The sequence below is a fragment of the Mustela nigripes genome, chromosome 15 (genome assembly GCF_022355385.1).
Source record: "Mustela nigripes isolate SB6536 chromosome 15, MUSNIG.SB6536, whole genome shotgun sequence".
Taxonomy (NCBI): Eukaryota; Metazoa; Chordata; class Mammalia; order Carnivora; family Mustelidae; genus Mustela; species Mustela nigripes.
The window spans coordinates 10,826,499-10,849,830 of NC_081571.1; the positions used below are offsets into that span (position 1 = coordinate 10,826,499).

Genomic DNA, 23,332 nt, shown 5'->3' on the forward strand with positions numbered 1-23,332 from the left:
ATTCTTCCTTCAGATAATCAGGTAATTAGGTCACATTATGGGAGATTAGGTGGTGGCATTTTTTTCTTTTTCATTTCTGGCTTGATTATATACCCTGATCAGCTTAGGTGTTTCTCTAGTCTTCATCACATTTACTAATCCGTATCTTAGGATATGTATTTTGGAAATGACTAAACTCCTTCATTCTCTATTTTTACCCTGGGCCATCTCAGTCCAATGCCCTGATTTACCACATTTCAAATAGTTTTTGCCCAAATACAAACCCATCTCTTTATCTCTTATCTATATGAAATAACACCATCCATAATCTCTTCAGTTTAGATGAAGAGTATAAAATCATGGAAGGTTGAGCTGAAAGGGACTTTATAGACCATCATGTCTAACCACAAAAAAGGCAATATCGTAGGCAGTTTAGTTGTGTACAGTAGTGCTGATGTGTTGGGGGGCACTTCATATTCCACCTTCCTTTGGATTTACAATCTGTAACATGTATACCTTAGCTATGAAGAATCTCAGCAGGGCCAAGACCATCTCTGAGTGATGCTCCTGCTTAGTAGTAGTTGAATAACTGGCCAGGTCTCTCGGAGACTTACCTGCCTTGTCTGTAAAATGAGGAAAATGAATATCTACTTTGTCAGAGTTATTAAGAGAGTATATAGTAAGTTGATACAGAGGAACACTTTGCAAGCCATAAAATATTTTTTGGTGTGGAAAGAGCATTGGAAGGGAGAAAAAATTACATATATATATATAGAAAGCACTCAGTTCTTACCTGGGCTTCCAAGAGACATTAGGTAGACTTAAAAGGAATAGTCTTGGAAATAAACATTTATAATATTTTACACTGAGTGCTCTTGGTTAGTCCAGCAATCATGATTACCCTACAGGAAAAGGTGTAAGCAGTGCTGTCGAATGGAAAACTCTATCCATGGTCAAGAGAAATTAGGAAGAATCATCTAGTTGTACTTCAAGGCATTTGCATTACTATATATGGTAACTTAAAACATAAAAGACATTGAGGGACTGGTAAAAAAAAAAAAAACAATTTAAAAAGTGTATAGGCTAGCATATTTTTCAGGCTGGCTTAATGGCTATGGCATGATACCAGTGGCTACTCTCATGACACATTATTAAAAGTGTCACACGACACATTACTAAATATGGAGTTTTAAATTACTTTTACAAGTAAAAACAAAATTTTGTATTTAGTTCAACAAACATTTATTGAGGAGAAAAATAAAATGAGGAATCAAAGATTGTCCCTGTCCTCAAGGTGCTCATTTCAAGTAGGGAAGACAAATATTAGAAGACAATGGAAGATGCTAGGATGAAGTATACAGAAAGTGCTGTGGGCACCCTGCAGGGATTGGGGGGACTACAGAAGTAGGGAAGAAGTGTCAAGAGGACTATACAGAGGAAGCAGTGTTTTGGCTGAGAATCAAGTTTCATTGTCCCAAGGGAGGAAAGGCAAATGAACAGCATATAGAAAGACAGAAGGCATGAAAGAATGTGTTTTCAGGGACTAGGGTGGGTCTCAGGATGAGTTTAAGGCAGTAAGAAATGGCTATTCTTTGATAAAAAGTAAGGAATGAATATTGGCTCTGTAATATTAGTTCCTGATTGATTGTTTGCTCAGTTTTTACATTTTTTATAAACAACTTTTTATGATTTTTTTTTCCAGTGACCCCGTGTTACCTATCTAATTATTATCATGCCTGTCGCTGATGAAACATATTAGGAAAAGTGAAAATATGTGTCATTTAAAGTGATTCCATTTTAAGGTTTTTGAATCCATTAAATGCTTTCACTGATGGGCTCTAGAAAACAAAGCATTATCCAAGCAGAGGTACGATTGTACTAGAAATATTTGAATGTTTTATCATTATTTTCCTGTCAGTGAATCATTCATCATAATTTTGAACAGTTAAGCCTTTGAAATCTTCAAGAGGTCACAAACCCATTTTGCAGATGAAGAAACTGAGGTATAGAGTTAGTTCTCCTTCCTTGGTCCCAGCATGAGACTGGAGTATGTCAGGAGATTATTGCTTTTTATTATGTCAAGTTTCTTAATCCCTCTTTATACTGTGAAGTTTCAGTTTCTTTCCTAAATCCAAAAATGGGAAGTGTTTTGAGATTTGTTCTTCTATCTATGGAAATCTATCACATGATACTCATAGAGTGCTCAAAGTGCATGATACTGTAAGAAGCTAGAGCCAAGAGCTAGTTCTCTCACTGTTCAGCTTAGAAGAAAGGACATGTAACATTGATTAGTCATGAAATATTGATTATGGAACCAGTTTACATTCCTCAGAAGTCAGAGTATATGATGTGTACTTTCAGTTATTTTTTTTTTTTATCACAATCATCTCTCTGAAGTGTCTTCACTGGATTCCTCTTCTGTAAGAAGTACATAGCTTCCTTCATTCCAGCTGGTGCATTTGACCACACTGCAAAAGCAAACAAGACATTTTAAAATTGTGATGAAGGCAGTACATAAATAAATAACCTATACTCTATCTTTCCCCTGATTATATGGGTTCCAATAAATTATGCAAATTATATGTAGACGGAACGTAATGGCATTTTGAGTCTAGCTGACTTCACTATGCATAGCATTCTGAAAATAAAAAATATACAGTTTTTTTTTTCTCTTTCAGGTACCTAAAATGTCCATCTGTCCCATTGTTTATCCTATAGTCCACAAAAAGTAGTTATGACTATAGATATGGCTGAAATTCATATTCAGTACCTGTAACTGAGCTGGGACAAGAAGACATCTGGAATGGGTGACTCAGTTAAGCGACTGACTCTTGGTTGACTTAGGTTATGATCTTGGTCATGATCGAAGGGTGGTGAGATGGAGCCCTGTGTCGGGCCTTGGTGCTCAGTGCAGAGCCTGCTTAGGATTCTCTCTCCCTGTCCCTCTGTCCTCCCTACCCCTCAAGTAAATAAGTAAAATCTTAAAAAAAAAAAAAAAAGCATGTAGTTTTATTTTAAAGATTTGCGAGAGTGCGCGAGCAGGGGGCTGAACGGGCAAAGGGACAAGGCAACTTCCTGCTGAGTGAGGAGCCTGATGCAGGGCTTGATCTCCTGAGATCATGACTAGAGCTGAAGACAGATGCCCAACTGACTGAGCCACCCAGGCACCCTGCATGTAGTTTTATTTTTAAAAATATTGAATAGGGGTATCTGGGTCGCTCAGTGGGTTAAAGCCTCTGCCTTTGGCTCAGGTCATGATCCTGGGGTTCTGGGATCGAGCCCCGCATCAGGCTCTCTGCTCAGCAGGGAGCCTGCTTCCCCCTCTCTCTCTGCCTGCTTCTCTGCCTACTTGTGATCTCTGTCTGTCAAATAAATAAGTAAAATCTTAAAAAAAATATTGAACAGTATTGGGTTAAAAAAAATCTCAGAAGATCATCTACATTTACATTAGAAACAGTATTAAAAGGATAACTATCTTTTAGCTAGCTGTATATGTGTTCATAACAGATATACATAAATATATGAAGAATAAAATTAAAATTACCCATTTTTCTACTCCCCAATTCTTACTAAAGTTTTTTCATGCTATGAATGCACCATCATTTATTTAATCATTCTCATTTTGGTCATTAAAAAAATTTTTTTTGTCTTAATGAACATCTTTATACCAGTTGACGCTGGCACAATGCAGGGGTTGGGGTGACCATGCAGTTCATATCACTGTTGACTCCCTAAAAACTTACCTACTAATAGCCTACTATTGACTGGGAGCTTTACCAGTAACATAATGCAGTTTATTAACATGTATTTGGTATGTCTATATATATGCATATATGATATGTCTCTCTCTCTATATATGTATTAATACATATAACATATATAATTGCTGTATTTTTATAATATTTTTATAATAATATTTTTATAATGTTATTAAGAAAATTGTAAGAGAAAAATCCATTACAGTACTATATATGTTGAAAAAAATCTGCATGTCAAGTGAATCCATGCAGTTCAGACCTGCGTTGTTGTTCAGGGGTCAACTGTATATAAGTTTTTGACATTGCTGACCATTCCCTTAGGATATGTTTCTAAAAGGAATCACTGGGTCAAATACTTTGAACTTTTAAAAAAGCTTTTGATATACATTTATGAATTGCCTTCCAAAAATGATAGTGCCAAATAATACCACTACCAGCAATGTGTAAGATTGTCTCATTGTGTACTCATTAGCACAACAAGTATTTTTAATTTTGCCAGTTCAATAGGTGAATAGTCTTTTTTTAAAAAAGATACCTAGTAAAAATAACTTTTCATCAAAATTACAGAGGAATTGTAAATACTATTATACTCTTACACAGATCTAGGGGTCAAAATTCAGTAGAGATAATACATATTGCGGTCCTACTATGAGTAAATGTAGGGCAGTCCTTTAAGGAGTTCACAGTCTTGGCAGAATATGTAAGGCCTGAGTACACTGGTACTTTTCACCCTTATTCACCCCACCCCAGCCCACCCCAGTGCTCAGGAGAAAGCAGAGATGCCTTTTGTGCCCCACTTGCTACTGACTCCCATCACTGCACTATGCTCTTAGCCACGTGGAATGGGCAAAGCCCAGCGAAGAAAAGGTGGTGTACTCTCAGCTCAATGTGCTGGCCCCACAGAATGTGCTGACTCTGATGCCTGGGCATGTTAGCAAACACTTAACCTAGTTAGATCATACTTCTCATTAACCAAAAGGCAAAGGGAGATATAAGTATTTCTCTTATGTGTATGACTTTGGTCTTCTTATTCTGTGTACTATTCACAAATAGAATTTAGTATTTTGTATTTATTTGGGTATTTACCTTTAAAAAGGGAGTCATTAAATAAGCCAACTCTCTAGAAAGAAAATTCCTGATATTCAGTGTACACTACTTGCTCTTGTCATCAACCCAAGACTTATAGTAATCTTTGACCCTCAGAGGATATTATACTCTAGGAAATCATAGTTTGAATCTTTCTCTCTCTCTATATATATACATGTATGTATTCTTCATTGCTAATTTAATCAGTTGTTCATATTTAAAGAGATGGGGTAGCTAATTATAGTTTGACCCAGTCTTTCTTTCTCCTAGTTCTGGTCAGCCTTGTCATTTGTCTCTTTCTTCTTAGGTTTCCAACATTATCAATAGATGTCTTCATGTCTAAAAGTTATTGAGAAAAGTACATTCTGAGGCAAAACTTTGTTAAAAAGAAAACCACAGGCCCAAAATGGCATCAGGTAGGCCAAGTTACCAAACCTGGACTGAAAATGTAACTTAACTGCAGTTCCAACCTCTCCCAGAAGCAGAATCTTCACGACTCAGGCAAGAGTTTTCTGATCAGTACCAGTGGCCCTGCCACATAAACCCTCTCCATCCCCCAGAGGAAGACAGGGTCATCCACCCGATAAGACCCCCTGCTCTTCTCCTTAAGGGGAGGTGACTTTGCCTGAAACAATTGTTTCTGCTCTTTGGCTAATAACTTCTTGATCCACCCTCCATTCTGTGAAAACCTTCTGCTCAGCACAGCTCTGCAGAGCTCCCCTCTGCTTGCTAAATGGGATGCTGCCTAATTCATCAATCAATTAGTAGAGCCAATTAGATCTTTAAAAGTCACTCAGTTGAGGGGCGCCTGGGTGGCTCAGTGGGTTAAGCCGCTGCCTTCGGCTCAGGTCATGATCTCAGGGTCCTGGGATCGAGTCCCGCATCGGGCTCTCTGCTCAGCAGGGAGCCTGCTTCCTTCTCTCTCTCTCTGCCTGCCTCTCAGTGTACTTGTAATTTCTCTCTGTCAAATAAATAAATAAAATCTTTAAAAAAAAAAAAAAAAAGTCACTCAGTTGAGGAGTGCCTGGCTGGCTCAGTCGGTTAAGCATCCAACCCTTGTTCTTGCTCGGGTCATGATCTCAGGGTTGTGAGAGTCAGCCCCACATCTGGCTCCACGTTGAGCATGGAACCTGCTTAAGGCTCTCTCTCGCTCTGGCCCTCCCCACCCACTCACTCTTTCTCTAAAACAAAAATAAATTAAAAAAAAAAAAAGTTACTCAGTTGAATTTTGTTTTTTAACAACTTTAACAGTTTATGTAATTTGAGGTTAGGGAATTCACTTAATCTGCCTATCCTTTGATAAAATGATTAGAAATAATTACATACCATAGACTGATGGCTGGAATTAGTAACAGAACAGCAGACAGTAGAAAGGTGAAGCCTGGGTACCAAGCAACGGTGGCTGAATAAATTCCATTAAAAGTAGAAACTGCAGCAACTCCACCAAGTGTTTCCAAGAAAGCAATGCAAGCAAACAGGGTGCCTGTGTGGAGTTGGGGTGTGGAGGGAGAAAAGGAAATGACTGAGTAAGAAAACAATAAACAAAATGAGGGAGAAATTGTTCCTCCTTGGGGCACCTGGGTGGCTCAGTGGGTTAAAGCCTCTGTCTTTGGCTCAGGTCATGATCCCAGGGTCCTGGGATTGAGCCCCACATTGGGCTCTCTGCTCAGCAGGGGCCTGCATCCTCCTCTCTCTCAGGAGAGATCACTTGTGATCTCTGACTGTCAAATAAATAAAACCTTAAAAAAAAAAGAAAAAAAAATGTTCCTCCTTGAAGAAAGCAAACGTGGGGCACTGCTTGGGGAGCTAAAGCTATACTTTCTAAATCCCTGAGAAGCCGGTAACCATTTTGCAGGTGAAGAAACTGAGGTCACCAGTACTCCTTGACCTAATATGAGGATGTGAGGATATTGAAAACACAACAGTTTGGAGTCAGTAAGGCAAAGTTAAGAGGCAACAGCAGCTGACCCATTTGAAATCCACAGTCTCCTCTCCCTACACAGCCGCACACATAGCCACAGCTACCATTGTTCTTCAAGATTATCTCCCACTCTATCCCTAAACTGGGGACATCTGTGACATGCTCCATATAGATATGCTCAGGTGGCTCCCACCAGCAAAGGTTCCACCCTGGGGCCTTTTGAAAGTTAAAGCAATTCTTTTCATCTGCTTCTCAGATCTGGCAAAAGTGACAGCTGCAGAGAAAGACAGATGATTGCATATAGGTTCTGCAGTTTGAATTTGAGCCCTCCCCTGAAAGTGACAACAAATCCAGTCCACAAGATTCCTCTGCATGACTCTTTAAGTTTCTGTGTTCTCATTATGCCATGGTTTGATGCTGCGTGATTCTTTTCTGCCTTCCCTGCTTGAAACCGCCTCCATTCAGAAGTGGCTGGCAAGACTGAGTGGGGAGACTGCTGCTGTCTGTCATGCTTGCTCTTCCCACGTTTGGGAGAGGGCAGTAGGCCCTGGAATATTATTCGAGAAGCACAATGTGGCTGCATGGTTAGTCCAGGCTCATAATCATAGAAAAGGGCTCATTCATTCTACCGATTTTTAGTTTTGTCTGGAATCCAAGACCACATTGACCAAGCAGTTAAACCTCTAGACAGGATATACCTTTCTTCCTCTTTGTGAAATTTAGCATCACCAGATACAAAGTTCTGTGACAGTTTTCCACTCTCCATGATGTCCCCAGGATACGTTCCTGTGGAGCTTCTGCAGGCTCTTGGATTAAGCCATTGTGCTTCTTCCTCACTTTGCCAAGTTTACTTCTCCATGGTAAATGGTAATGTATTTTTCTTACAAACAATGCAAATCACGTAAATACTTGTATTTGATTGGACAGAGAAGGAAAAGGCAAGCTTGAGGATCACCTTTCATAACTGGATTATGGCTCATATGTATATGTTCTCATTTTCCCCATGGTCTTAGTCTAGTAGCTGTGCTGTGTGTTGATTTTTATCTGTTTAAACTTTTTTTTACCCTAGTATATATTCTCATAGGTTGTTTCTCATTCTTCATTGAATGACAGGTCACAAAACATATGTTCAAAAAACATAAACATAGCTCTGAAGAATACTGTATTTTCATATATGTGTCTTCTTTTAACTAAAACGAAAGCTCTGTTCATGTCAAGTGTGCATCTACTGTGTTTACTGTTGTACACAGCAGTAAACAATGTGTCCTGGCACATGGTAGATCTATTTAATCCATATTTGTCAAGTGAATGAATAAAAGCTTAATTCAAGAGCCCAGTTACCAATTAGCAAGTAGCATAAAGACAATACTATCTCCATGTTTTATGATAAGACATGAAGTTCAGTTTAATTGGGAGGAAATACTCCTCCCTATCTAACTGTGTTATTATTTTCTTATATTTCTGATCCCTTGCTACAGCTAGGCACAGTGCCATGGAAGACTGGATTGTTCTAGTCCTATTATGCAATGGCTTAAATCCATTCTTGACAGAAGTTGGTCATGTGGTATGTCTGTCTGGCATAAACAGCAACACTATTACAAAGTAGGGTTTGCTTGTTGCTTAACTTCTACAAGCAGTTCAACTTGTCTAACAGTCGCCATAGATAAACTGGATTAAATAATAAGTGCAGGTTAGTTTATTTTAAAAAATTCAATAGACTTCTAAAGTCAAGTCTGTTTTTATGGTGTTCCAATTTATAATCACAAGGAGTGTGCAGGTAGTGACCAGATAAGAGGTCATCTGGGGTGGCTTTAGCTGGGAGCTTCACAGCTATACAGAGCACAGAGACTGCAAAATAATTACCCAAATTTAGTTTTCTCTCCTTTCTTATTCAAGGTAATAGGGATAGTGAAAGGCTAGTGAAACCCTATGCAGTATTTCCCCTCTCTGATTACTTGAAAGTTTATAACATTTCACGAAAATATCCCATTTTGAGGAGCGCCTAGGTGGCTCAGTGGGTTAAGCCTTTGCCTTCAGTCCAGGTCATAATCTCACAGGGTCCTGGGATTGAGCAAACCCATAGAGGCAAACCCTGTGGTCTAAAGGGGGAGCACAATGGGGTCACTCCACCTTTAGGCAAAAGAGTCAGGCCCTCACGGACATGAACCCAGAGCTATCTGGCTGAGAATTACAGGGGTCCTGGTACCCAAAACGTAGTCTAGAAGGGGTAGGTGTGGTGGGCTCCCAGTCAGCATCTGCCTAGCTCTGAGCACTCCTCTCTTCTTGGGGCAGGGTCTGGCCACAGCAAGCCCTCCAAAGCAGGAGACCTGGGCCAGGGGCAGCCTTGCCTTAATATAAACCTCTTCCAAACACAGAACTTACCACTTAGTTCTAAAGAAGTTCTGAGCAGGAAAAGGGCTGTAGAATATTCTGAAGAACCAAACAAAGGTCATATATAGATTTGAGTTGGTACAGATTGTAAATTCATGATTTTCCTTCGGCAGATTAAACTCACCTTGTTCAGTGGAACGAACTGCTTTTGATACCATGGAGCGTAGAACAGAGAGTGGCACGATAGTGAAAAGGAACGGCAGCCTCACTGTAAGAGAAATGGTGGGAAATCACAGGCTAAATCCAAAAACCTGTGGTCAATTTTCAATGTGAAATGTTTTCTCTCTAAGCATCCTAACTCACTGCACCTAAAGACTGAAGTAACTAATTACAGACTTCTGTTTAATGAATACACAGGTAGCCTGTAGACAGACCAGTTCAAGTTTTGTTTACCCTCTTATTTCAGTGCTCAGAACGAGTTCAGGGAGGTTTGAGGTCCAAATCTATATAATCTGCCAGCTGGGACTGATCTACTATTTCCCTGATTATTGTAGCAAACTCTCATTTAGCGAGGTGTGACTTAGTTTTTCACATTAGTTTTCTGTTTCTCCTTTTTCAGACTTGGCATTCCTCCACATTCTTTTATTAGTTTGATGCACGTATTGATAAATTTGTTCTTTATCTTTCTGCTTCTTCATCTTTATGTGGAATAATTTCATGAACACAGATTGCTTCTCCTCCTACATTATGGGCCCCTAATAGTCAATAACATCTCTAGTTATATGCTAAAATAGCAGTATATTATTTTTGCTGATGACTCTATAATTTTCAATGTGCTTTCACATAGATCAACTTCCTTGGTCTTGGAAACTCTAAGGGAGACAGGGAGAACTGACATTTACTGAATACAAGGCATTGTGCTAAGTGCTTTACAGTGATCTCTTCTAATATTCATTATAACCTGGTGAATTCTGTGTTACTGTGCCCATATTACAGATGAGCAAATGAGGGCCTGGAGTAGTTAAGTAACTTGCCCAGATCACCTGGTACTATAAATGGATATTAAGCCCAATTCTCTTTGGTCACCCTGCTTCCCTGCAAGGTAGTCAGAGGTTGATAGTGCCTTTGTAGAAAAAGATGGAATTGGACCTTTCTCTACGTCCCACTTTATAGATCCCTTAGTTCTTTCAAATGCAGCATCTCACTCAAGGCCTACAGAAGCCACTTCTGGAACAGTTAGTTAAGGAAGAAGCCTAATTTGGCAAAAAGGGATTTTTCAAAAGCCAATTCATGAAAGGATCAATTTGCAAAATCTTGTCTTTAAAGAATTTTCTTGAATATATTCAATACACATGAATTTTACAAATCTTTTGAATCTACTTTAGATAATGCTTTTTCAAATTTTTATGGAAAGTAGCTTTTTTAGCAGCTTTTTTTTTTTTTAAGAGAGGGAGAGGGGCGGGTGTGGGGAGGGAGAGAGAATTTCAAGCAGACTCCCTGCTTAGCGGACAAGCGGACAGCCTGATGCCGGGCTCCATCTCATGAATCTGAGATCATGACCTGGGCCAAAGTCAAGAGTTGGATGCTCAACCATCTGAGCCGCCCAAGTGCCCCAACCTTCAGCATTTCAAGAAATATTCAAGTTGGCGAAAGCTCTTTTAAAGAACTGACTCACAAGAAGAATGTTCCTCAAAAACAATTTTTTGGCAAGTATGCAAATTTGGGAAATTGTGGTTATTCAGTGAATTGCTTTTTTAAAAAGCAAATTGGCTTTCACTTTCAGGCAAAGTGGCTTTTAACAAAATGCCTTACTTGAACTAGAATGTGTTAGAGAATTTTATATTGAAAGTGTATCACCCAACAGATTAAATTCATTTGGTATAAACATAAATACATGGTAAGTTCTAAGGCTACATTTGTGACTTACCTAGAAACATCATCAACGTTGTTTTGGCAAAAGCAGTCATAACCATTCCTCCCATGGTGGTAAAGATTCCAATGAAGGTCATGTGAATGTCTTCCATACAGTAAGAAAAAAGCCATATTCCTAGGAAACTACTAAAAAATGTGACGCTACCCAAAGCTGATCCATAACCTATAAAAACTTCATTCCAGCAGAGTGGTGAATCCAATTCATAAAGGATAAAGATGGGGGAGACACCAATTACCACAAAAAAGTAAGTCATCATTGTAAAAAGTAACAAACAAAGAAAATACCGTCGCTTACCAGAAGCATTTTTAAAAAGCATGGAAGTTCGGTAAAATAGGTTCTTAAAGCCTTCGCTACATGACATGGAAACATTCTGAGATGAAGATTCTTTCACTGAATCACCAAGAAAAAATGAAATGTAAATCAAGTTAACAGTAAGAGCCATAGCAATGATTACAAAGGACCACACGAAACCCAATTCTCTGATAAAATAGCCAGAAGACAGTCCTGTCAATCCAGTGACAAGTCCAAGTATGAAGTCGATTATAGCTATTCGAATTGTTCTTTGTTTCTGTTCTGTACATTGATCAACTATGTAGGCAAAACAGGCTCCTAAAAATGTGGTATAATTGCCACAAAGGGCACCAATGAAGGTAGATGCAATCAGAAGCTGGAATGGAAAAGCAAAATAGGAAAGCAAACAGAGCCAAATACTGGTTGCTAGAGCACCAACAGAAGACAAAATCAAAGGGAATTTTCGTCCTCGATGATCACTATGAGACAGAAGTATGAACGTAGACACCAGACCAGGAAGTAATCCACTTATGTCCATCTGCAGATTGAAAAGAGACACTTTCTTCTGAACTTCCTGCAAAGAGACAAAAAAGAAGACGATGTGTTTACAGAAATATAGACAAATTCACAGAAATATTCCAGTGCATATTTTTCTTTACCTTTCTAGTAGGTCACCAATAAGGAACGTGGGTTTGATACAGCCTGAATCTTCATCCAGTTCACAAAGCAAATACCAAGAGGCAGTACAGTAATCAAAGCTCAGGTGTCATATGCAAGTACCATGGTGGGGACTTGAACTCACAAACAGAAAATTGTGTACTGGTGTGTATCTTTCTTATATAGAGATCCACAGACCTAATACATCCAGAACTAGTCATATAATGATTTTTCTGTCTTCTCTAAACAGCTTAGCACTGAGATCATGCCCACTGCTGAAAGCAAGAGCAATACCCTTACCTGTGATAGATTTTTCTGTCTACTTAAAGGCGAATGAGTGTCATATATAAATATCATATTTGATAGACCTTTATTTAGGAAGCACTCGGTTTTGTTCTTATGTGTATCCACAAATAAGTTTCTTCTAATCTATTTCTTTACTTACTAAAAAATAAGATAAAACCCAAAGAGCAGCTTTGCACTGACTAAAGATGGTAGCATGCCATGAACCGAACTGAGGAGTAAAATAAACCTGACTCTGCCAAAGACCAAAGCCACCAGCTACACACACAGACTGAAAGACATTATAATCATTATGCTAGTTATTTGGTGGGAAGAGTTTTGGGTGGTTTAAAAGCATGTCCTGTTTGCCACTTTTCTCTGTATCTTCCAAATTTTATATAAATAGTATGTCATTTTTCTACTAGGGATTACTAAACTCATTTTTAAAAATAGATTCATGTAATATTTAGAAAGCACCCTAAAATAGCTGATGAACCACAAAGATATCAAATACTGAAATTAATGTTTTTGTTTTGTTTTTTTTTTTTTTAAAGAGTGAGCCTGCGTTTATTTTTATGTAGTCAAACAATGCAAGCAATTTCATATGGTCAGGGAATGTTCTGTCACTCAGACTCAAAACTTCAGTCATCATTGTTTCTGGCCTTTCCCTTCACCCAGGGCCACCAATACCCAGTGCTTCTCATGTCCTTTACCTCTTCACAGTCTGAGAGCTGCCCCTGGGAGGACAGGGTTTATAGTTTTCACCTGGACTGCCCCAGCATCTAGCTGGCTCTCCCCTCAGTGCAGTCTATGATGCCAGCCTCCTCACTTCGCATATCATACACGCTAATGGTGGGAGCGTCTTGCCAAAACACACCAGCAGCATGTCTCTGAGCTGCTCAGCCCACAGCCTGCTGGAGAAAGTTCACATTCCTTGTCTGTTACGTGAGACCACCGAGATGCAGTCCAACCCCACTCTTTTTGCATTATCTACACTCACTCCCCCAGGACCCTATGTTACAGGCATAGTCCATAGTCAAGTCCCACTCAGATTTCCCTGAAATGCCCAAACAGATGTAATCTCTCCTTCTGTTGAACCTTCTCGGATGGCAATTACCATTTCCCAGTTACACTCTTTGGCGTAAGGATTAAGAGTCAGATCAATCTAGATTCAGATGTCATCAGTTCTTCACATAGATCACATTAGAGTGATCCTTAAAAACAATCAGCCCATGTCACTCCTCTGCTCAAAATCCCCCAGTGGCTTTCCTTATGCAAAAATAAATCCGAATTCCTTGCCATGGTGTGGGTGGCCAGCATCATGACTTCTCTGATTTCATCTCCACTTCCTCGCTCCCCTGAGCCACGTGCCATCCCTCAAACCTCCCATGCTATTTGCCTTTGTGCCTGCTGTTCCCTCTGCCTGCTGGTCACACAGCTCACTTCCTCAATTCAAATGCCACCTCCTCAGAAGCCTTCTGACTAATCACACAATTCAGAGCAACCAAACTAACCCTCACCCAGTGCTCTGTGAGCTTGTCTGGCTATATTTTCTTTAGAGACTTGCCACCCCTCAACAGGATGAATTCCTTTGATTGAACTGTGCACTCGGTGCCCTTTCCACTACAATCTAAGCTCCAGGAGGGCTGGAACCCTGTCTTCTTCACCACAGTATCACCATTCCAACAACAGTGCTTCACAGAGCGCGCCCTAGATACTAGGTGCATGGATACATGAATAAGCAAGTAAAATGGGCCTTGCGATTCGCTAGCTGTGTGTGATCTTGACCAAATCATTCATCCTGATAGCTTCATCTGACAAGAGGGGTAACCAGAGTCCCTATCTTGCAGGCTCTCCTGAGAGTTACACTTCGAGTCACTCTGTCAATATAAGGCACACGGCCCAGATCTATTGCACATTAGTGCTTCATCAACTTCGGCTGTTTTCATTTTTACTAGGTCAGGCTTCCTGAGCACATCTCTGTGTCTGTATGGATATAAAAGCCAGCAAGTAAATACTTACTGAATAAAGAAGTAAATGAAACAGTTATCTTTTAATCAACTTGTCAATAAGATGTTCCAGTTTGGGATTCCTCCTCCCATTTCCACCCCTCCCCCACATCCTGGCTTCTGTCTCCTGTGTGCAAACTATACCTCTTACACTCGGAGAACAATAATTATATATTAGATAAGGGTAGACGAGAGAAATCAGAGTAAGAAGTGCTATTTCCTGTCAAGATTGAACGGAATGACAAGATAGAGACAGGTATAACTTAAGGAAAGGAGTATCAGTTTTTAAAAAGTCACAATTTCATAGGCTAAAATGTGTAATTACAATTAGGTAGAAAATAGTCCCTATCTGCTGGTAATAAGGGATTGTGTTAGTTATTAAAAGGTTTATAAATAGGGGCGCCTGGGTGGCTCTGTGGGTTATAGCCTCTGCCTTTGGCTCAGGTCATGATCCCAGGATCCTGGGATTGAGCCCCGCATCGGGCTCTCTGCTCAGCGGGGAGTCTGCTTCCTCTTCTCTCTCTGCCTGCTTCTCTGCCTATTTGTGATCTCTATCTGTCAAATAAATAAATAAAATCTTTGAAAAAAATTCTTTAAAAAAAAAAGGTTTATAAATAAATTACTGAACAAGAACAACTTCATGATCTGGTTAATGCCAACTTGTCCCCTCAAACAGCAGGGTCCCTATCTTGAGAGTACCTGAAGAGAACAGACCACAATGGTCAGTTTAATACCTCAAAACCAGTCAGTTAATCTGGGAAGGGGCTTAAAAATTCCTTCCTCTGCAAAAGTCGACAAACATGCCTAGAATCCCTACCTCTTCTTCCTCAGCCAAGAATTTCCTTCCCAGAGATTTGCCATTTTGTTAAGACATCCTTTAGAGACTAATCTTATCCAAGAGAAGTATGTGGGTGTACCTTATAGTCGCAAGACTCAGAAAACTCAAAGTTTTGAAAAACAGATTAGATCAATATTTATAGGGACATGTATGTGTGTGAGTGTATCTATCTATCTATATCTCAATCCCAATGGATTGAAAAATAAAACTTCTATTCATACAGACTTTCAAAATGTTAAGTGAAATAGCCCAGTTTATTCTTCATATCTGAACCCTGAAATGTATATTATTATCTTGCATTCCAATACATGTGCCCATGTGTATATTTGTTTTATAGAAGGATAAATAAATAACAGTATAACAGTAAGAAGTTCAATACATTATTGTGTTATGCACTCTTCTTATAAGTAATTCGTCTTTGGGGGAGTGGCAAAGAAAAACCTGAACCCCCCCCAAAATCATTTATTTTATTAGGGCCTGACCCTGTATTATGAAATTTTGTTTTTAGGGTTATAAGAACAGTTCTCAAACTCCTAAACTTCTTTTAGTCAGCAAGTGGTCAGCACCCACCAAGGAGAGCTGGGAATTGAGGAGGACACTCATAAAACAGGGAGCATTTGTCTTGGATTTAAAGGTAAAAGAATAACCTTTTCTTTTTTTAAGCTTTTATTTATCTGAGAGAGAGAGAACACAAGTGGGGGGCGGAGGGAGAGGGAGAAGCAGACTTCCCGCTGAGCAAGGGCTGGATCCCAGGACTCTGAGATCATGCCCTGAGCCCAAAGCAGATGCTTAACTGATGGAGCCACCCAGCCGCCTGAGGTAAGAGAATATTCTTATACTGAGCAGAAGCAGGGTCCAGAAAAGGGGCCAGAAGGAACTGCTGAAGGTGATGGTGGTGCCTCCTGGGAAGCAGAAGTGTTCCTCCTTCCTGAGGAGCTAATGGTGAGTGGCCCACCTGACCTGTCTTGGTTATGGGTGGAGACGGTGGTGCTTTCTAGTTCCCCAGTCTAAGAAAAAGCACTTGTAGCTCTAGAGCACTGACTTTAAGGGAGGGGATCTAGAGCAGTATGTTCTCTTGAATACTAGCCTAATTAAAAAACAACTAATAAAATAACAATCAACTTAAACGCTCAGCAAAAATCTTTAAGATGAGACCACTGCTCTGGGCTGTGGGGGGGGGGCTCTCAGCAACTAGGTAAGGCCAGCAGGGCCCAATAGTCATGTGACCTGCACAGTCACAGAGGCCACCAAGGTGACTGAACCACAGCCTGTCTCCCTTTACTCTAGGAGGGCCAGGATGGGAGATTTTTTCCAGACATTCATGTCCTCTTCCCCTTTGTCCCTCCCATTGCTCCTGGGTATCTGTTGAAGGAAAGCACAGAATCCAATATAGAAACTGATGAGACTTTTGAACCTTTTCACTCCCTGGGAATGATAAACATTCTTGAAGTCAGGAGACAAAACCATGAGGTAAGACCCTTGGCCCTTCTATTTCTATGACCTCACTTTAGGCCAGAACCTTGATGTCTGCATGGCTTCCCAGTAATTATCAGTTCCAAGAAAATTTCTCCCATGGAAAAGAGAAAATGAGGAACAGCAGAAGCTGTGCCAAACAGCCAGGCCTCAGTCCAGTGAGGTTATACCTGTCACCTTGGGGAACACCTCCGGAAATGCTAGAGCCTTCCTTCTAGGCCCTTTGCCACTTTTTCCAGGCCTCAGACTCACCTTCCAGTCATACCTGAATTCTCTTCTGCTGAGGAGAAAATCTTGGGGCCAGCTGGCAGGTGATCTGAATTCCCTTAAATTCTTCTTGTTCTTTGATTTGGGAAGGCTCTCTTTTGCCATTACTAAATATCCTCTAGGGGAACAGTTCAACGTTTGTAAGTGTGGTCTGCTTTTAAGGCTTTCTTGGGGGGGGGGGGCGGATTCCAAATCTGAATGCATCACCTTTGCATCTGGACACTGGCAGACTTTGATAAAAACTGTCTGAGGGAGCAGGAGAATGGCGATGTACCTCCTGTTTTAAATAAAAATTTGGGGGAGGAGGCTAGAGAGACAGAAGGAAAGGCTCTGTAATGTCTGGCTAAACATTTTCAGTACCCTCAGCACCAAAGTGAGTGCTCTCCTCCACAGATAACCTCGTCTTCAACATTTGAGAGTCAGAGCTGATCTGGTAAGAGTAAATGAGGAATGACATATGCTGCCTTATGACCAGCCCATGATGGACACTGGCCCCAGGGCCCACAGTGTTCAGTGATAGGCTACATTCCGAGGGTCATTGAAAACTGGGTCATGTAAAGAGGAAAGGCAGAAGCACCCTGTTTGACTCCACTGAGGCCACCCAGTATTCCTTCCACCTGGCCTTGGTCCAACCTTCAGGCTTTTGGGGGGCTGGGGGTGGTGGTGGAGGGAGAAAGGGGACAGCCACTGGGGAGATGAGATTAGGATGAAATTTTCTCAGAAAACAGCCAATGTCACAGAAGAAGGGGGTTTTACTTAGAAGAAGCAGATCCAAGGTGTCATGAAACTTCAAACAGGAGAACTGAATAAAGGCTCTTGACTTGGGATTTTAGAGTTTTGAGATGACTCTTGAGAGATCAATGAATGATGAGCACAATGCCCTCTTTCACTGAAAACCCCATTACACATTCCCCTTTTATTACACTTCAGGGATAGCTTAATTTCTTACCTCCTGGAATGCGAAAATGGGGCTGCTTTTGTTTTTTCCACACTCAGAAGTATTGCTATCAGATACAAAACTGTAGTTGCCTGTATCTTCCCATATTCTCCTATACACATATTGTGTTGTCAGTGGAGAGGTCAAAGTCATAGCAAATGCACTAAGGCAAATGGCAGGTTCTACAAAGAAAATCTTCATATTGCCTGGGTAGGTAGCTGAATTCTATGAAAAAGAACGGGGATGTTAGAGGAATTTTGTGGAGTAAACAGGCAAACTAGGGAGTAGAAAGCAGTAAGCACTTCCTAAGAGATTAATTTTTACTTTGGAATAGGGTAGCAGTAAACCTCAGACTGTCGTACTTACTATTTTTAAGAGTTAGGACCTTTTAGGACTCATGCCACCTTAAAATAGTTTTAATAAGTTGTCACTCATTTTCATTTGGAATAATCTCACTACAGTCCCCACACTGTATACTGCCAGCCGGTTTTCATAAGGGAAACAGCGAGGTTCCTCTGAGATCACGACAGTTGCGCAACTGTTATTGTTATTTTGCGGCTCGTTAACAGGACAGGAAGGAGGCCTTTAAAAAGCAGCTCTCAATCGTAAAGGGATTTTTTTTCTCTCGTTTAAACTCACCCCACGGTTACAGTCTTCCTGCCAGGTTAGAAGCAGGTCCGGTCATTTTGGGGGCCCGGGCTCTCGGGGGGCTGTCTTCTCTTTGGGGGGTGTTCTGTGCTCCCAGGGCACCCCCCAGCAGCAAATGCTCCCGAGGCCGAGGCAGCCCGGGACGCCCCGGGGACACTGACCGCCGTCTGGGTGGGGCGCCGGATCGGCACCTCCGCGCAGGGACAGGGAGGGGAATTTCCGTTGAATTCGACCAAATGCACCTGTCGGGGAAACTCAAGCTCTCATTCTAAAGCAAACCACTGAAAGCGCACTCCTGCGTCCAGAGTGGCCTCGGCGACAGTTCTCTGCGCAGCCGTCGCTCAGCTCCTCGGTGGCCCTGCGGACTCGGTCCCAGGGAGCTGCGGGAGGCACCGGCGGCTGCTCTCTGCGCCGTCCGTAGTCTGTCCGGGGGCCGGCGGGTGGGTCTGTGGGTCCACAGCCGGTCCTGTGCGCGGTAAAGACTTGCCCCCGCCCGCCGACCACCACCGCCCGCGGTGAAGGCGGGGCCGCTGGGGTGCCGGCGTTGCCGCCGGCGTTGCTGTCACTGTCCCGCCAGGCTCTCCTGCTATTGGGCCCCGTGGCTGGCGCCCTCGCGGGGATTGGTCCGCTCAACGTCACTCTCGTGAGCCCGGCCCCAGAGGCCCAGGCTGATCCCGCGTCTACCGGCTGCAGGCTCCCGGCTGCTGGCAGCTGGGCAGCTCCAGCGGCTCCCTGCAGGGCTCTGCAATGGGAAAACGTCTCTGGGCCGGAATATCGTTTTTCACATAGACCAGTTGCAAAAGTAACAAGTTTGGGGTGCAGTTCTCCGTAGCATCCGGGTCGCAGGGCAAGTACCCTAAGAAACGCCGAAGATGGGGAGCTCCCATGGAGGGTAGGGGAAAGAGAGTGCTCCTCGCAAAGGGTCTGAAATATGGTCTCTGGCTTTTCCGGGTGGTGTGAGCTGGCGCAAATTATTTCATGTCCTTGGACCTCCATTTCTTTATCAACTGGGCGTTACAATCCCACACCTAATGAGGGTTTCTGATGAAACCCTCAACATGTGTGTGTACAACATAGCCCTGGAGCAAAGGAGGGACTGGGCATGTCTTCCAACAAGCCCACCAGAACACACCTGAAGTTCGGTTAGTTCTGGTGAGGAGGAGACAGGCATAATGGGGGAACAATGGGGTGTCTCAGTAACGGTGTTAGAATTGGTTAGGGAATTTGGGCTTGTGCGACTGTGGAAAGCGTTCAAGAAGGCGAAGCCTGGCACTGTATTGGATGCTGTCAAGAACTGGGGATGATTCTATGATTGGATATCTTTAATCCTTAGTAAGAAGTAGTGAACACTAGTTGGAGGTTAAAGCCATAACTGATGAAGAAGCAGCTTGTAGTAGACAGTTTGGGTCATTTTTGTAGTTTAAGCAATGTTCCTGGTCTGTGTTCAGACAAGATTGTGGAGTGGTTTTGTTTTTTTCTTGACCATGGTGATTGAATGGCTTTGATGTTATTCTGTGAAATCTTTTTTTAGTCCACAGAACGTGGTGGTCCGGAGGAGCTCATAGCAACATCGAGGTCAGTATCCAGAGGTCAGAGCTCTCTTCCTTCATGCTAAGTAAATGCTAGTTAAGTCCCTAGAATGTTGAGTAGGAAGTCTTAGATTTGAATCCTGATTGCTACTTGTAACTTTGGACCTGCCACTTCTCAGCTTCTTCAAGTGAGCATTTATGAAGCTCTTGTCATGAGTGTGAAACAGGGAGGCATGGGTGTTGGTTGGAGAGAAGGTACACAAAGATGAAGAGAACACAGTTTCCTAGGAAGACAGATTATATTTTAAAATTGCAGTACACTGTACTAAGTGCTAAATTAGGGGCACATTAGAAGTGGGATGGGCAGGGAGAGCAGTCGATTGACCAAGGAGTGTTGGTCCAGAAGGGAGAGGTAGAGATCTGATGACTTTCCAAGATCACAAGAGAGAAGAAATGAAATAACCTATGCAAAAATGCTTTTCAGAATTGTAAAGCACAGCATAATCTCATTCTCCCACTAAAATATCTATTTTTCATGCTAGCCATATCCACTTCCTAATGGTTTTAGCCCACTTAGACCCTCTTGTTGAAATAGGAGGAAAATGACCACTTCAGGTGATTGGTCTATAAAATCAAGCAGGTCAAGGTCATGCCCCAAATCTCAGTATCTTAAAACAACAAAGGTATATCTCTTGATCTTCCTGTCCATCTTCAGTCACTGGAAAACTTTACTCCTTATCACTTTTACTCATGGACACAGATTGATGAAGCCATCATCTTAACATCATCACTGGCATCAAGGCAGAGAAAACAGAATATGGTGAATCTGATACCAGCTTTTACAGATTTCCCTGGAAATGATACATACCACTTCTGCTCACATTTGATTGGTCCAAACAAGCCACAGGGCCATGTGAAAAAGTGAAAACCTATCATAGACTCAGAAAGAGGAAGTAATGTCAGCAATTAGCTCTAAATGCGGTCCTTGTCCCCAAGGCTGTGATTTCTCATGAAAATCAAGAGAAAGGAAAAGGCATTTAAGAGATACTCTGTCTTATGGGCAGGAACAATTAGCAGTCAATGTACTTCCATACTTTGCTCTCCCTGCCCTTACACGTGGAGAGAGCCAGGCCTTCTTAATTTACTCTCCACTGCATATGTCAATGTGATAATTTTTGTTATGCGAGCCTTTTTCCTCCTCCCCCCCCCCCCAAATAATATAAAGTGCTTGAGTGTGTATTAAGCTAAAAAACATTTACCAACTCTCAGTTGGAATCTGTCACTCTACTAGGTGCTGAGGATGAAACAAAAAAAGTTAACACACCCTAGTTAATTACCAAAGAAACGCTCATTTATTTTTTAGGAAAGATGAAAATATATGAAAGGAGTAAAAATGATTCAAAACGAAGTCTATGGATATCATCACAGACCAGTAATTGTTATTTACCTACTGCTGTTGTTGCCCCTCATGGGTTCCCACTCAAGCCTTCTTAAAGACAGAAATCAAAAATAAGGTCTAGGCATGAAAGGAGGAGTGTCCATGGATTGGGCATAATCTCCCTGGCCGTGTTCTGTAACATAAGTCACCTGGTCTCCAGGAGAATTTTGAATTTTTGTGTTTTCAGTTCAGTGAACCAAAGAAATTTTATTGTAAGCATATTCTGAAATTGACACTTGAAATCATGTGCATTTGTATTTTTGCTTATGATCACATTGGGTCCAACAAGAAGTACGTTAATAATGTCAGACTCAAGAGAAAAGAAGTGAACTAAATATATAAATGATATGCCCAAGCTAAGTAGAGACCAGAGTATGTACTATCATGTTGTTCAAAATGTTTTCATAGTATTCTGGGAAAAAGTGTGGGAGAATTGGGTCATTACCTGCTATGTGAATAGATATACCGAACTCAGAAGAACCCATGCTGTACAGGGCAGTGCCATAGAAAAGTGGCAAAACCAAAACAGAATATTTTAAGTGGAAAGTAGCTTTTTCACTTCTGGTAAAATCAGCAGAGTAAGATGTGATGAAATGACCTTCATTTTACCGATTACTACTTAGCAGGTGATTGTCAGTACTGTGCTGATAAAAGTCTAATTATACAACTCCAAGCACAAATTGTTGAAAGGGAATGTAATCCAATCATATAACCTTGATCAATAACATGCCAAAACAGACCTGAATAAGTTTTATATATCCGAGAAATTTATAACCTGACTTCAGTCCTTGGCTTCTTGACCTCTGTTATCTCGGATGCTGTAGAACAAATTCCTTCTTGAAATCTTTTCTCCTTTTGGGGTCCATGACACATTTGTATCTTTCTACCACCCTAAGAGCTTCTTCTCAGCTTCCTTGGTGGGCTTGCTTTTCAAACTGTACTATACGTCCAGTTCCTCAGATCTTCTCTGCATTCATCACATCCTCACTTGTGACTCAACTACCAAGACAGCCATCACGGCCAAATCTCAAGCTCATCTGCTGCTCTTGAACTTGACACCCAGAGTTTCCACCTGCTATTTTAAAGAGCCACTGAATAGATTTAAATGTCCAAAATAGATATTCTCTTCTTGAAAATCTTAACAAAGGGACTAAGGATTTCCCTAATCAGTCAGAAATCCTGGCTCTTTCCCTTTGGTGTTTCAAGTTATGGTAACCCTTTTGATGTGCTGGGATGGTTCAGAAGAAGCTAAGTGTTAGAAATGGACAATAATGGCCCTCAAGAAGAAATCCACCATAATGGTGATAGTGTTGGTAGAGGTGGAGGGAAAGGGGTGGGCTGGAAAGCCAGGGCAATGCCAGGGCCTGTCTGATCTTAGGGGAAGGTCAATTGAGAACAAAGTAATGGTGTTATATCCTGTTCTCACTCACCATCTTGGACCTTGGGGTTCCGTAAGAAAAATGGTTATTTTTCTGTTAATTAAAATATTTGTCACTTTAGTTGTAATTGGGTCTGTGCAGTGGCTGGAGGTCCTTAGGTGTGACAGCTGGTTGTACTGTTTTCTGTACCAGCCTCACAAAAACAGAAGTGAGAAACTTAGGCAGTCAGATCAGACTTCTCAATTTTTTTTTTTTTTTTTCAGCATAACAGAAGTAAACAAGACTGACTCATTTGGACAAAGTATGCATGCAAGAGGTCTTACTTTCCAAGGAAGGGAGTGCTCAGAGAATAATGAATAGGTTTCTTGTAAATCAAATTTCCTTTATTTATGTGGTAACTTAAGCATGGCTTTATTTTTCAGTCATAGCAGGTGAAATAGGGTATATATGAAAGCTTCTAGAACACAGTCTGACGGTGGGTGTTCAGTGATGTTTGGATTTGAATCTAAACCTTGTTTAATAAGACACACATATTACCATGTTTGAGAAATTATAGGGAAGAACCCGGTGACTGCT

General features: G+C 41.3%; 1 protein-coding gene across 2 annotated transcripts; it reads right to left on the minus strand.

Annotated features, from left to right (window-relative positions):
• Positions 1-1,009: 1,009 nt before the first annotated feature.
• On the minus strand, positions 1,010-18,492 carry SLC46A3 (solute carrier family 46 member 3). 2 transcript variants are annotated; one of them, XM_059377528.1, is made up of 6 exons: positions 18,402-18,492; positions 17,775-17,987; positions 11,003-11,873; positions 9,260-9,343; positions 6,150-6,306; positions 1,010-2,447 (listed from the first exon to the last, which is right to left on the minus strand). In XM_059377528.1, exons 2-6 carry the CDS (start codon positions 17,961-17,963, stop codon positions 2,363-2,365), a joined length of 1,386 nt encoding a protein of 461 aa, XP_059233511.1. In that variant the 5' UTR covers positions 17,964-17,987; positions 18,402-18,492; the 3' UTR covers positions 1,010-2,362. The 2 variants fall into 2 exon arrangements, with proteins under 2 accessions (XP_059233511.1, XP_059233512.1); XM_059377529.1 differs by lacking the exon at positions 17,775-17,987 and having other exon boundaries at positions 18,402-18,487.
• Positions 18,493-23,332: the final 4,840 nt, after the last annotated feature.

What these genes read in the sequence shown, in the direction of transcription:
- SLC46A3 (XM_059377528.1), bottom strand. Translation starts at nt 17,963, where the DNA reads ATGAAGATTTTCTTTGTAGAACCTGCCATTTGCCTTAGTGCATTTGCT. An exon ending in AGTTCGTTCCACTGAACAAG is followed by an intron (nt 6,307 to 9,259) that starts GTGAGTTTAATC and finishes AACTCCACACAG; the next exon opens with GCACCCTGTTTGCTTGCATT. An exon ending in ATTCCAGCCATCAGTCTATG is followed by an intron (nt 2,448 to 6,149) that starts GTATGTAATTAT and finishes TTGCTTTTGCAG; the next exon opens with TGTGGTCAAATGCACCAGCT.